This window comes from Dendropsophus ebraccatus, chromosome 11 (genome assembly GCF_027789765.1).
Source record: "Dendropsophus ebraccatus isolate aDenEbr1 chromosome 11, aDenEbr1.pat, whole genome shotgun sequence".
NCBI lineage: Eukaryota > Metazoa > Chordata > Amphibia > Anura > Hylidae > Dendropsophus > Dendropsophus ebraccatus.
In genome coordinates this window covers 40,585,346-40,601,519 of record NC_091464.1, presented here as the reverse complement: position 1 = coordinate 40,601,519, position 16,174 = coordinate 40,585,346, and the positions used below count along the sequence as shown (strand labels likewise).

The 16,174-nt window shown below is 41.3% G+C and overlaps 1 protein-coding gene across 1 annotated transcript in view; it reads right to left on the bottom strand.

Annotated features, from left to right (window-relative positions):
* PTCHD1 (patched domain containing 1) overlaps positions 1 to 12,994 on the bottom strand; it is a 112,399-nt gene extending 99,405 nt beyond the window's left edge. Inside the window, exon 1 of the mRNA XM_069945985.1 lies at positions 12,629 to 12,994. Within this exon, the coding sequence (XP_069802086.1) occupies positions 12,629 to 12,979 (351 nt within the window). The 5' untranslated portion in view covers positions 12,980 to 12,994. The remainder of the gene's footprint in view (positions 1 to 12,628) is intronic.
* Between the last annotated feature and the right edge of the window lie 3,180 nt (positions 12,995 to 16,174).

Sequence of the window (16,174 nt, the reverse complement as noted above, 5' to 3'; positions counted from 1 at the left end):
AGAGTAAAAGAAATGCACTGCCAGCCACCCCCTCCCCTAGAGTAAATGAAATGCACTGCCAGCCATCCCCTCTCCTAGAGTAAATGAAATGCACTGCCAGCTACCTCCTTCCCTAGAGTAAATGAAATGCACTGCCAGCTACCTCCTCCCCTAGAGTAAATGAAATGCACTGCCAGCCATGCCCTCCCCTAGAGTAAATGAAATGCACTGCCAGCTACCCACTCCCCTAGAGTAAATGAAATGCACTGCCAGCCACCCCCTCCCCTAGAGTAAATGAAATGCACTGCCAACTACCCCCTCCCCTAGAGTAAATGAAATGCGCTGCCAGCTACCCCCTCCCCTAGAGTAAATGAAATGCACTGCCAGCTACCCCCTCCCCTAGAGTAAATGAAATGCACTGCCAGCTACCCCCTACCCTAGAGTAAATGAAATGTGCTGCCAGCTACCCCCTCCCCTAGAGTAAATGAAATGCACTGCCAGCCACCCCCTCCCCTAGAGTAAATAAAAAACAAACTGCCAGCCATCCCCTCCCCTAGAGTAAATGAAATGCACTGCCAGCTACCCCCTCCCCTAGAGTAAATGAAATGCACTGCCAGCCACCCCCTCCCCTAGAGTAAAAGAAATGCACTGCCAGCTACCCCCTCCCCTAGAGTAAATGAAATGCACTGCCAGCTACCCCCTCCCCTAGAGTAAATGAAATGCGCTGCCAGCTACCCCCTCCCCTAGAGTAAATGAAATGCACTGCCAGCCACCCCCTCCCCTAGAGTAAATGAAATGCACTGCCAGCTATCCCCTCCCCTAGAGTAAATGAAATGCACTGCCAACTACCCCCTCCCCTAGAGTAAATGAAATGCGCTGCCAGCTACCCCCTCCCCTAGAGTAAATGAAATGCACTGCCAGCTACCCCCTCCCCTAGAGTAAATGAAATGCACTGCCAGCTACCCCCTACCCTAGAGTAAATGAAATGTGCTGCCAGCTACCCCCTCCCCTAGAGTACATGAAATGCACTGCCAGCCACCCCCTCCCCTAGAGTAAATGAAATGCACTGCCAGCCATCCCCTCCCCTAGAGTAAATGAAATGCACTGCCAGCTACCCCCTCCCCTAGAGTAAATGAAATGCACTGCCAGCTACCCCCTCCCCTAGAGTAAATGAAATGCGCTGCCAGCTACCCCCTCCCCTAGAGTAAATGAAATGCACTGCCAGCTACCCCCTCCCCTAGAGTAAATGAAATGCACTGCCAGCTACCCCCTCCCCTAGAGTAAATGAAATGCGCTGCCATCTACCCCCTCCCCTAGAGTAAATGAAATGCACTGCCAGCCACCCCCTCCCCTAGAGTAAATGAAATGCACATCCAGCTACCCCCTCCCCTAGAGTAAATGAAATGCACTGCCAGCTACCCCCTCCCCTAGAGTAAATGAAATGCACTGCCAGCTACCTCCTCCCCTAGAGTAAATGAAATGCACTGACAGCCATCCCCTCCCCTAGAGTAAATGAAATGCACTGCCAGCTACCCCCTCCCCTAGAGTAAATGAAATGCACATCCAGCTACCCCCTCCCCTAGAGTAAATGAAATGCACTGCCAGCTACCCCCTCCCCTAGAGTAAATGAAATGCACTGCCAGCTACCCCCTTCCGTAGAGTAAATGAAATAAACTGCCAGCTACCCCCTCCCCTAAAGTAAATAAAATGCACTGCCAGCTACCCCCTCCCCTACTAAATGAAATTCTTCACCAGCCACCCCCAAAGTAAATGAACTGCACTGCCGCCCCCCCCCCCCCCCCAGGAATTGAAATGCGTTGTCAGCCGCCCCTGCTCCACAGTAAATTAAATGGGTTGTCAACTAGCCCTTTCTCCACAGTAAATGAAATGGGTTGTCAGCCGCCCCTCCTCCACTGTAAATGTAATGGGTTGTCAGCCGCCCCTCCTCCACTGTAAATGTAATGGGTTGTTAGCTAGCCCTCTCATAGTAAATGAAATGCAGAGTTGTTCACAGGATCACTGCAGCGCTGCAACTCACTTACTATAGCAGGCAATAAGAGTAGGACATGCAGCACCCTATTCCCCACTCAATCTCCCACCCTCCTCTCTTCCGTGTCAGAGCCGGGTTCTGCAGACTCGCTGCAAGATCAAGTGGAGATCAAGTGGAGAATGGTTTGCAGAAGCAATTTTAATTTTTTTGAAGTGGTTATCAAAGGGGTTATCATAGCTGCTTTTTGCCAGGGACAGCACCACTCTTGTCCTCAGTTTGTGTTCAGTACTGCAGTTCAGAGCCAGTGAATTGTGAGCTGTAGTACCACACATTACCTAAAGACAGATGTGGAAGAAAGCAGCTATGTTTTCCTGAACAACCTCTTTGCACAGGGCAGCGTTGGGGCTAGTCTTAAATGACTACAAGGGGTAATGAGCATGACACCAAACAGCAGAATTACTACTATATGGGAGCCTCTAGGCAGGAAAAAGCAAAGGAAGTTGAAGAAAAAGTGTGGAGACTAAGATGTTTGTTTGACAGGTTCTGATGAGATGAATCGTAGCTGCTAGAAATCATCATGGAGGCCTGGACCCGATAGAGAGAAAAAGGGAAAGTGGCGCTTTAGATCAAAGAAGACGTCACCTATGAGTCTGTTCTACCCCCCCCCCCCCCCACGGACACACACCCACCTCACCGCCATCCCCGCATACCAGTCTGGCCCTCAAAAATGGTTTCAATTTCTCATGTGGCCCCATGGGAAAATTAATTGCCCGTCTTTGCTTTAAAGGGATATGTATACAACTTCTATGTACTGCTTCTTTGGATCAACTTCTATGTTTGCACATCTCATTTGTCTAGGTACAGATGTAGCCTGTGTTAACTTGATCACAATAACGCATTCGACACTCTAATTGACTTAACACAGCTGTCTGACACAATTGTTGCGTCAGGGATCATGTTAACACTGGCTACATCTGTATATGCTTTAAATACATATTTTGCCTTTCGAATACAGATTAAGATTTCTTAGTTTACAACTATGCACAAGTATTATGCGAAGTGCTACAAAACCTAAAACGGTCAGATTATATCAGAAATAGTACAGCGTAATGCATCTGACAGCAAAAAAGAGCAAGGTTGACATGCAGGTCTATAGACCCATAAATACAATGCCAAGCAGGGCTGGCACTTGGAGATCATTTGTTCATGGCACAAACTATAAACAACAGTGATTTAGCACTACAAAGACCCAGTTTACTTTTTCAGTGTTACTCAGCGCAATTCCAATGAACACTTACAAAATAAGCATTAAGGAATAGAGAACCTCTTCTAAATGTCAAACCAGAATAGAAGAAACTAATTATGTTAAAAGCACCTCCCAATAAACCTTACAATCAACAAAAAAAAAAAAAAACCTCACACAAACGGTAGTGACACTCACCCAGAGGGTGTGCACAGTATAATTGAAGGCACAAACCTCCTCACACCTCAACTCTTTGGGATTGGTTGATATAGATTCATCAGAAATGCTTCCAATGTTTCAAAACATTTTTCTTCCATTCACGCAGGTGATGTGTCTGCACTAAGTATCACTGGCATAGAAAGAGTGATTACTCAATTACTCAATCGGGAGGGGTATTGGATACTTATGCTAGCTACATCTTTTCCAAAAAACAAAGAGTGGTCAGCACTCACAACAAAGAAGTCCCTTTAGATGGAATGTGGTGTTCTTATTATGGCTGTATGCCTCTCCACGAGCACGCGAGAAAAAACCCCCGGACCCAAGGGCATCCAACAAGGTATAAGCACGAAAGTACTCTCCAGCTCGCTTGATTACTTTTAAACCTTTATTGTATAATGTTTAAAAGGCCGACGCGTTTCGGGCTCTCTTGCCCTTATTCATGGCTCTAAACAACATGGAATACGGTGTGTTAGAACATACATATCTGCATATACAACCATGTAAGTAACAAAACAGATAAAAGAAAAAACCCACATATAAAGCATATATACATACAGAAATGTGAATGACATGCACAAAAACAAATACATGAAATTAGTAATGTTAATATTAAAACATGCAATGTCACGTATGAATTGAAAAAAGTACTGGGATGTCCCAGTACTTTTTTCAATTCATACGTGACATTGCATGTTTTAATATTAACATTACTAATTTCATGTATTTGTTTTTGTGCATGTCATTCACATTTCTGTATGTATATATGCTTTATATGTGGGTTTTTTCTTTTATCTGTTTTGTTACTTACATGGTTGTATATGCAGATATGTATGTTCTAACACACCGTATTCCATGTTGTTTAGAGCCATGAATAAGGGCAAGAGAGCCCGAAACGCGTCGGCCTTTTAAACATTATACAATAAAGGTTTAAAAGTAATCAAGCGAGCTGGAGAGTACTTTCGTGCTTACATCTTTTCCAAATAGCTTAAATCATAGAATAGATCTTTTACTAAACTATCAGTGTTTATCCATGTGAAGCATAAATTAGCCAGCAGGTGGGAGTGGGAGGGGAGGTTCCCTTTCTCACATAAATTCCCTGCTTGGCCTCATACATACTATCTATGATTAAGGGGCCGGTAAGGCCAGAAACGCGTCAGACTGTGTGTCCTGTATGCATCTCCATGGACTTTTATGGACTTTTGTGATGACTTTTTATCAAGATTATCAATAAACGAAAAATTTTTTTACCAGCAAGTGCCGACTCCTACAAGTTCCTTCAATATAGATTCATTGCTTACATACTACTTGATGTGACACTTTTGTAATACAGTGAAACCTTGGATTAAAAGTAACTTGGTTTGGGCGTTTTTCAAGACAAGCTAACAATTTTTAAAAAATACTTTTCTTAATATAAGCCCCTCTGTGTCCCCATCCTGATACTGTGCTGGATAGAAAGCCCTCTCATTTTAACCTACTGCTACCTGATCAACTCTGCCGGTGACTGGATGCCTTTCGGTTCTCTCCTGTTTCCCATCTGCATTAACGCTGGTTCGCTCTGACCCCTGAATTAACCCTTTCATCGATAGCAGCTTCAGGCAGCCGGCATCAGTACCAGCAGGTTTGCAGCCACCTGGGGAGTTGTGTGTGGAGGGAGAGTTAACTGATTAACCCCTTCTTTACTGATACAGTGTTCTTAGTTTTGGAACAAATCACCTGTGTTTCAAATATTTCTTATGGGAAAATTTGCTTTGGTATATTATTGATTTGGATTACAATCTCATTCCCATAATGAATTATGCTCATAATCCAAGATTGTACCGTACTGTTGTTTTAGACTGGTTTACACTATTACACAGCTTTATCTTGTATTGGCTGAGTGTAAAGGGTAGCCTGCTTGCTTACATAGGCATGTGGCTTGATATCTGGAACATTCTAGATAAAGTCTGGGGTCAGCTCTAGCACAGCCCCTCTATAGAATGAAAGATGAGTGGGTGTAGTGCCAAGGATGTATTTAGTGTAGTCTGCCTTTTGTGGTATCCTCGATGTTGGCGAGGGCCAATGTCTTAGGTTTTTTCCTAGGATCGCTTGGGGTTCTTCAATTCCTGTGGAATAAGGAGTGATGATTTCAACTCAGTGAGTACTTCTTACATATTGGAATTTTAGAGGGAGACAACTTGTGAACATTAGGACTAGATTTTTGTCAGTGTGCTAGAATGAAAGTTACTTACGTCATTTTATTACAATATTTGTTTGCCAAGTTCCTAAATAAAAAGATTGTGTGATTGATTATGCCTCATTAGTTCTACCTATTACCGCTGTGCAGCCCGGCTACATTGTGCCAACCTATGAAGTGCTGGACTACCCAGACAGAATCTGCATTGGCCATGATAGTCTAGAGATACCAGCGGTCTTTCCCCAATGCTTGTCATCCCTCTGGACTGCTTAAAGCTACAAGTCTCAGTTCAGCCTGCAAATATTAATGGACTGCATGGTTGGTGGTTGCTGACATTGTGTGTATGAGTGGCCTTATAAAAAGAGGGCAACCCCTGTTAATATGTCACCTTAGAATAAAGCGATAAGCTGCAAAGAGCAGCTGCCTTGTGAAGCTGTCGTATCTCTTACATGTTTGCCAAATCACTTAGAGGAAACCTGTCACTTGATTTTTATACTCTAAATTACCAGCACATTTTACCACTAGAAATAGCTTCCTAAGGGTATGTTCACATTATGTAAAAACGGTGTCCGTTGTTTGACACAGCTGTTGTTTGCAATATCAAACAACGGCTGCTGATTTAGATGTTTATCCAGCCAATACTGAATCATTGGCCAGATGAACACTACTTTAAGATCATTGCAATCCAGCCGCCATATGGGTGTAACTGAGAATCAATTTAGCATTGATTCCCGGTCACTCTACGGCCTCAAGACATATACTGTACACTGTGTGAACTCTCAATTTTTTCGGCAGCTGTTTTGAAACAACGGCCGGAAATAATTAACAGGTCAATTGTTTCCACAGTCATATTGAACGGCGGCCGTTGTTTTAATTGATTTCAAAGCTGTCCATTTTTTAATGACAAGAACGGTTGTTTTAATTGGCAACAACGATCGTTCTTGTCACAAAAAAACTGCTGATTTGCCCATAACTACCAATCAAAACTCTGCTTTCATGTTTAAAAAATGATTATATATATATATATATATATATATATATATATATATATAAATATACGCACACACACACACACACATCACCCTTCACATGTTCATCTGCACACTATATATAAGTTGGATGTTGCTGGATTCCTCTTTATATGGCAGTCTGCTGCTCTTTTCTATACAGTAATGTAGAAAGAGTTGTTGGTGCATACTACCCCCAATAGAGGACAAAGGGACTTTCTTTTGGGCCTCCATATGAGGAATACAGAGTTGATGTGCTGCACATTTTAACCGAACCTATACCTTCCAAGTGTCTCTCTTTTGAAAAGGACTATCCCAACTTTTGACCCACGTCCCTCTGTTTCTCTTTGCCCCTTACATATCCCTCTTTTTACCTAAAAATGAAATTGGCATTAAATGAGAAGTCCGAGGTCCATAATAAAAAAAAAAAAAAAAAAACACAGCTGGGGAGGAGGTGGCTGAACATAACAACAGGCACTTACTCCTCCGGCTCCAGCACTGGATGCCACTGTCCTCTGCTTCAGTTCGCAGTCCCCTGGCCGCTTCCTGGCCTGACACATCAAGGCCCAGGTCCCCGCTCAGATCAGGAAGCAGCGTGGGGACCGCTAACTGGAGCTCCAGCCGTGACTAACATCCAAGCACATTTGTCAGTTTCCTTTAGGCCTTCTACCACCCACCAACATACACCAGTTGAGAGGTCAATAAACGACCAAAATGTTCCATCTTGAATAGTATATGATGTAATTATGAAAACTGAATACATATGACAATTAAATAAACCCAAAAGCATAAAGAAAATGTCAAGTGCAATTGATAGTATATAGCATTGGATTGTTCTTCCAATTGCACCCTAATGGTATGTGCAGACCTACTACTTGGACATGAAACACCTTTGTAATCCTGTCCGCAGTTGTGGGTCCACAATTACAGACAGGATTACTGATGTGTGAATAGGATGCAGTCACACATACAGGATATGCTGCAGAAATCGATGTAATAATTGCGTCAATCTGCAGCAGATCCTGTATGTGTGAATGTATGTGTGAATGTATCCTTGAATTAAAAAGTAAATAAATGTCTGTAAAATTTTCCTAGAGTGACCCACAAGTGTCCCTCTTTGGCCGTCCAAAAAGTTGGAAGGTATACAAACATGGAGTAAACATATCCTTAGCCAGAGTCTAGTGCAGCATAAACGCAAAATACGGCCTTAACCGTAATCCAAGTCTCTGCCCCACATGCAGTAGTTTTGTGATTTAAGGGGATAAGTGTAAGTACATTGTAAGCAGTGCTTTTTGCTTTAGTTTGTGAAAAAGTAATCTAGATTAACCTTAATCTGTTGTATTTTTTCAGCCTGTTGCACATCTGCACTAGTTTGACCAAAGAGTGGTTTATGTGATATCACAGCGAGCTACATATTTCTATAACCTGCCTGTTAGTTTATGGAGCTGGCACCATTATAAAGGATTGAGAAATATTGTGTACCATAACATGGAAAAAAAAACCATTGTATTCACTATTATTGAATGGATGTTTATTTTGTTTCTTTTCACAATTATCTCATTGGTATATGAAAGCTGAAATCAGCATAACAATGGGTTGCAAACCCAAGAGTGTGATTGAAAGGGTTGAATGACAATTTTTTTACCGATTTATTACTATAACAGGTGACACTATGAACACATATTGGTATGTCTTGCGTCAAAATCATTTGACTTCAGGTTATACCAATGTGTTTTTAAGCATAAATAATGTCATCCAATTAGACAGAATTTTTTTTTTTTTTTTTTTTGGTACTGAAATATCTCAAATGACTTAAAGGGGTACTCAACATAAAAAAGAAGTGTCAAGATTTAGGCATTTTTCCTATTATTAAGTAGGTAGTTACTTTTTCCTGAATTAAATATGTTCTGAATGTTTTGAAATGTGTGAATGACTTTGGACTGCGTCAAAGCAATTTGACTCCAGGCTTACAGTGGTTTGAGTATGACTACTGGCATCAGATTGGGCAGGCTTCCGTTATTTAAAGGGGTTGTCCTATAAATTTAAGTTACAAAGATCCATTCAAATATGCCTGCACAGTATTTACTATTATACCCCTGCACTTACAGTATGTCTATCATTAAGGGCAGAGAGGAAATAAGTAGTTACAACCAGGAAAATTCAAGAACTTAGAGATGTGAGTAACTATTGGACTAAAGGTATGAAGCATTACCACTTCTAGACCTCCAAGTAAACTTGCATTAGACCTGGACCATCAAGACTCCCTGACATTTCCTCTGACATTTCCCCTCAAATTTCCACCCTCTTCTGTGTTGAGCTACTTAGAGGCAACAGAACCCAGTTCCCAAATTTCCCCAGTCACTAGATACAAATACTTAATGGGAACATCATCATGAAAGTAGCTAAAAGTTACAGGTAACAATTGTGCAGAGAAGTTTCCTGATGGTGGTGTGTTTGTGTGTAGGGGGGGGGTAGGCTAAACTTTTGTATTGCAGCTTATGAACCTATTGCTATATCCCTGGTCTGCTGCAAATGCATGTCTAATGTATAGTAGGGCTAATGAGACATTCAGTACCCTTCCTCCTGTAAAAACAGTGAATACCATAACTAAACCGTTATGGACCCCATTAGTTCAGTCCAATGGGCACTGATGTCCAGCAATGCATGACAGCTCGTGAACAGAAGCCTAGAAACATGTACGAAAAGTGCCAATGACCTCAAGCCACTTATCTTACAAACATATATATGATATGTGCATGCATAGAAAACTTTTGTACGGAGTTATCATTCTCTCTTGCTTTGAATTTGATGATTAAAAAAAAGTTCTTTGTCGGAAAGGCTGTTTAAAGTATTAGGAGGTGTTCTATTTATTGCAATGTAATGCAACTAAGAGCCAGAAGTTGGACCCCAACTAATTAGAGTCAATTTTATAGTCCTGGAGAATCACTTACATATATCCCACAGATAAAACCATTGCAGCAGTCACCCATATAACAGGAGATTATTTGTTCCCTCTGGACTCATGACAGAAGTAATTGTTTTTATGAGGGACTAGCTAAATTTCAGAGTCCAGTTAAAAGCATATAAATAAAATTCTGGAAATATTGCAGATTGTGCTAAAATTTGGAGTTAAACCATGACTTATTGGTTGTGCCCTTCAAAAACATATTGTTTCTGCCAAATAAAACTGATAAATAGTCATTCCAAATAAACCCTTTTCTTTACATGTTTATGGTAAAATCTTTACAAAATTCCATACACAAATCACAGCAGACAGCAATAGTAAATCACACAATAAATGACTGACTACACCACACAGTTCACTGGCGGCATCCACTCTGCTTTCACTTGTGTCATTATATGTTAACTACTCATTGATTCCCAACACAACTTTTGACAGCAAACACTTAACCCCTTAAGAATATGGTCTGGCACATATTTTTTCAGGGTGCGTTCACATGATCTGCAGCAGATCTGCTGCAGATTTGATGGCGCAGATTTGAAGTTGCAGATTCAATGCAAAGTAACTCTGGGCTAATGTGCTACTGGGCTACTCTTCTATGCTGTGGATCTGCTGCAGAACCTGTATGTGTGACTGCACCCTAACGTAGTACATGTTATTAGTGTTTATGTATTGGTGTATATAATATAATGGGGGGGGGGGGGTGCAGAAAATTGGAAACGAATAGTGTAACATTTTTTGTTTTGTTTATATGCAGCTTACTGTGCAATATCAATGTCTCTATAACTTTATTCTGTGTTATATTTTACTTGTTATAATTTTTGTAAGTTGTTTTGTTTCTGCGCACATAATTTTATTTTTGTAATATTTGCAATTAAAATGTTGCAATACCAATTACATTTAAGTTTTTAATTCATTTTACTATTGTTATTTTGGAAATGATTTTATAAGGGGAAAAAAATTCTTAAAACTTTTTTTCAAGCAGAATTTTTTTTAATGCCTCTGGGTGCTGTAATTGCAAAAAAAAAAAAAAGAAAAAAAAGAAAAAAAGACACACTCCCCTGCCCCAATCCCCAATGTCCAGTATTTTTTTGGCTTTGGATTCTCAGTGCTCTGCGCTACTTCCTATTTCTGATGACTTTCTGGTTGGGTAGAAATTCTCGCTCAGTCAGTCTTTGGCTATAACGTTATTGGCTACGTAGTCATTTCCTGCTTGGATGAAATGTCCACAGTGACTAGATGATGTAAAGAAGCCAAGAGTGGGTGGCCAAATCAGGGAAGTATGACTTATTTTTTTATTTTTGCAGCACCCAGGGAAATTTAAAGAAAGATCATTTTGCCAGTCAAAAACCTTTAAGACTTAAAACTAACAAATAGCCTATTAGGCCCTGCCTTGTTAAGCCAATAACAACTCATCTGGACCCCATGATCACATTACTAGGATGCCAGTGAAGTGACAGCCCATCCCTCTGCCTAACCACTTGAATGCTGCATCATCATCAAACATCATAGGGGTTAAACAGCCATGATCACAGTTGTCTTTGACTTCAGCCATTAAAGCTAGGTCTCACCTGTATAACATAGTTGAGACCTACTGGCTCTCACATGGACACAAATCTAGTGTACATGTGTTATAAAAGATTGGCAACTTATGGGAACTTTGCATGTTCCCATGATATACTTCTAAGACTTGAGGCATGAAGGGTTAAAATTTACAAAACTAAATTTACTTCAATATATTTTGAGATGAGTTATAGCCATGCTTTTGTCTTGGTTTCTGTTTCTAGATAAAGCCATGATGCCCTGCAGAATCCATTGTATGAGGACTACCATAAGGGCAATCAAGAACCCACTGAGGTCCTTAAGGCTCTTTGTGCTATCCATCATTTTCACAGGAAGAAGTGCACTGAATGCAATCCTCTTCCTACCCTCAAATTTGCGACAGAATCTTTCATGGAAATGTAAGCAGAGCTTTACCTATTCAAATCCACTTATTATTATCAGTAAAACGTGGCCATGTGTCAACTTTGATGCTAGTATTTATGTCACAGGCTACTTATTCAGATTAGTAAAAGATTACCAGCTGCCCACTTTGATGCCAGTTTTATACTTAGAATCTCTTTGCACCAGCCAGCCAGAACTCGCTAAATTTGATGTATGATATCCCCACTTGAGAATATTGGACATCCTTCTTCCTGTGTAGCAATGTGATATCAGTAGGCTAAACCCTTTGAAAATACTAGTTACTTATTCAAATCATGCCAGTGTACACATAGGCACACTTCAGTGCCAGTGTGTATGCACAGAACCACTAAGGGACAACCTCAACACAACTGAATTTGATGTGGGGCACTCCTACAGTATATTGTGGGTTAGCAGGGTGGCAACAGTTGCCCAAAGTCATTTAACCCAATACTTATTCATATTGTTAAAATGTGGCTGTACACAAATCTTGGTGCCAGGTTTTATGCTCAGATCCACTGTAGGCCAGCCTGACTCCAATTAAATTTAATGTTGGGCAACTCTTCGTGTGTTAGCACTATGATATCAGCGCCCCCAAATCACTTAACGCTTTCAAGATACATATAACTTATTCAAAGAAATTTAAAAAAAAAATGCTCATTTTTATGTCTAGAACCAAATCAGGTCAGGATAGAGCTGACCTGTAGGAGGGATTCCCTATCTCTGAGCTTACAATAAGAGACAAGTGTCTCAAAGTCAGTTAACCCTTTAAATCACACTTTTTTTGTGCCATTGTCCATTTTGTGTCAATGACTTTTGCATTCGTGAGGCTTTCTACAGTATTTCCCTCAGGACACCTGCTTCAGTGTAATTTTCTGATAAGACACCTTATTAACAAACCATTAAGATACTAAAATACATTTCCAATGAATTAAACATTTTTAAATAGGAAATAAGCCTCAGCCCTTAATAAGACATTTCAGAATTGTCTATTGATGTGGCATTGTTGCCCAGCATCTTTAGAGAGCAGCATTAATATGCTAAGGATCTGTGTGCTAACAGGTGGTTGGAGAAGCCTATGCAGCATAATTACCTTCAGAATGAGATCCGTGTGGTGTTGGTCCAACATGTTTGCTCTCCTGGATGATGTTATGATGACTCTGCCGTACCTCCCAGGTGTTTGGAGATCAGAGTATAGACGGTGTTTAGAGCGATTGACTGGGAATAGACTATCCACCAGGTTCCTCTCTATTTTGGCTAGGCTGTGTTTAGGGGCCAGCAAATATTCAATGTTTTCTTCAACCTTATACCTGCTAAAACTAGCCCCCAGCAAGATTGAGATCAGCACTGGGGCTGATACAAAAAACACTGGATGGCTAGCGATGAAAAAGCCCAATCTTGAAAAGCACGTTCTCAGCCCCCTGTGCAGAGCCTTCCGCAACATCCTAGTGCAGAGGGAGCTAAGGAGGGGGAGAGTCACAGGCTGAGATCTGAGGCTCTCCCAGAGCCTGGCTAGGACCATCAGGGATCACAAACATGCGGAGAGACTCCCTAGTCATAAGAAACCTCAACATAGACTTTAAAATGCTGCTAATAATAGGGTAATGTAGCTGACAAAAAACATCTCTCGTCTATCACTAAGGCAACATTACTGTGCAAAGTATGTGGTTTGGCTGAAATATAATGTTTGCCTCACTTCTCAATGCATGGTAGACCAGAGCAGCCATGCACTACAAATCCAAAGTCTGCAGACCCTGTGGCATTTCGATGGGTGTGCTAGTCTACAAGAACTCATCAGGTATTCAGAAAAACAATGGGGAAAGTTGTGTTTAAACAGTCACATCCACTGCTGTATTTACTCCCAAGATGGATTGATTTTTAATTGCTCACGATGAGCAAGTGATGTCTGGAATTCTTCAGACTATGAAGGAGACCGGTCCTCAGTGCCTGAAGCATCTTTAGGACCAGGGTCAGCCCAGATGATTTACTTGACCATTTTGAAGACAGGACAAAAGAGGCGAGACAGCTGAATGAAGCAGGATGAATGGTGTGTCAATGAAAGTACAATCCACTTTAGGTGAGTCCCATTGCTGCGTCGTCTTCTTCCCTTTCAGGAGGTAGAATTTCAATGACATGCAGACAAATGCTGTAAGTCAGATAAACCTGCCTGGCTTGATACTGTTGATTTGATGCATTTAAAAGTTGCAGTGATCTTCTCCTTCCAATCCCCGGCTTAAATTCCGTTCACTACTTTGATATGGTCTGAGCCATAGACGAGAATTTGTGAATTCCATTATTGAAGGGGCTTGATCATCGCATAGATACAGTTTTGTGTATTTCATTGGTCTCAGGCGATTATTTAGACTGTCAACACATGACCGGAGAAGACTGCAAAAATCCTAGCAGTCATGCAGCCAGAAACGTCTAGGCTATTCCCAAACCTCTCTATCTCTCTCTCTTGCATGCAGCTGCAATCTCCTTTCAGAGTAGTCGACAGGAGCTGGCATTTTCATACGTTGTTAACACCTGAAATAAAGAGAATGCAGTGGTAACACACAGATAGATGGGAAATGCAGAGGAACAGACATAGCCCTGACCACCCCCACCCCAAACAAATACCTCTGCTTTACTACTTAGACAAGAAAGGACTACTCAAACTTACAGCTCCAGAGAAGTGTATGCAAAAGGCTCAGTGCATAAACGCCCATGCAAGCAAATCCAAAATAATAAGATATAAGCCCCATACATCAGGAAGCTGTCTTCTATTGCAGCATGATCTATAGCACATCCCTGTCCTCCCCCCCTCTCCAGCCACTCCTCCCTGAATCAACTGCCACAGGGGCTGTCCCTCCTTCAAGAGAGAAATAAATACAAGGAGAGAGGAATAAATCACCGTGAAATACTTTGAGAACTGGCACCAGAACCCTCCACCCCCATGCTGAATTCACACCTTTACTCACCTTACACTGCCACCCCCATCTCAGGCTCCCCAGTGACTGCTGCTGTTCCATGGCTCTTGCTGATTCACGACAAAGAAAATGCCAGGATGAATTGTGTTCTACAGCCACTAATATATAGGAAATAGCAAACAAACGCAAACAGACGTGCCATGGGTGGTTAACATCATGCAAGCTCTGCCTAGCATTAGCTGGGTCTCATAGCAGTGATGCGATAACCCTGCAGTGAGATTCCTCATTTCTAAGCAATTACTATTAAGAAAACTGGGAAGGGCTGATGCTACCCAATGTCTGTAATCTGATAACAATTATGGGAATGATCAGTAGATCCAGCACAATGTGGCGAGCAGCATGCCATCCTTAGCTGGATAGAAATGTTGGCAATACTGACGAATACATTGGCAGCCTATTTCTTTTGCCGTAGCCTCTAGTCTCTAACATGTAAATCAAAAGGGGAATGTGCTACTCTTTCTTTGTCCTCAGTCCTGCTGAGAAGCAGAGAGATTAGCAACAGGCTTTAATGCTGAATGCGAAACTGCAGTCAGCACGGAGAATGTAGGTGAAGAGCAGCATCTCTCCATGAATAGTTCTCAGCTTTTACATGAACGTAGCATAATGGTAAGACAAGTACCTACTAAAATCCCATAGCCACAGGAGAGCCGGGTCCTTCATAACCTCAAGGATGTTTATGTTTTCTATTTCATCGGAAAAGATGCAAATAATCTGATCCCACTTGATGCCTGAAAGATGTGAGAAGCGTGAACTTCTGCCTAAGCAACCTATTGCTAATTATAACAATGGTCTGTTTAACTCTGAAGCTTCAACATGCTCAAAGAGGCATGGTATAGAATCGCTGATGCATGTGCAAAAACAGGTCATGTGGGAAATTCAAGAAGCTGATTTAATGACTACTGACTTGTACTGGTGACTCTAGCATTGCTAATGTCGAGGATGTATTGGTATTTTACAATGACGTGAATGTTTTCTCTCCTTTATGTTGCAAGAAATCACACCAACACCCAATGACGGGCAGTATAGCCAAGACACTCAGCCATTACCAGACATCACAGCAACACCCAATGATGGGCAGCATATCCGCCAAAGTTGTCACCAATTTAGAAGGTGAAATATTTAATCATGGTGAATCTGAAAGGTATATAACAACAGAAATGAAATGAGTGTAAAATACCAAAGGCTAAGTGATAGATGTCACTGTATCAATAGATATCTATCAACACCAAAATTAAAGATTACAAATCAAATGGGACATAAAAGGGATAGTCAAACCCCTGCCGTCATCTTGTAAAAACATGCAGTAATTACTGATTTAGATGATAGATATTATAGACGTGGAGTATAAAATTCCCTCTGAATACAAAGATGCCTCCTTCTCTTAAGTGGGATACACCTAAAAAGGCTAAATGCCTTCCATCAGATACCCCTAGAAGTGATACTAATATGATCTAATATGCCTTACCTAAATGTTTTATCTATAAAGGAATTCATCAGAGAAAAGATGCCCAAGCAAAAAGTTGCTTTAACGCCTTGACCTCTAAGTGCTGACAGCTGGTCATACAACTAAAGAACCACATCCTAATCAGCCCTCCACCAATCAGATCATAGCCGCTTAAAGGTAACCTGTCATCAGAACCTGAACCAAGAGTGATCAGGGCGGTCCCCAG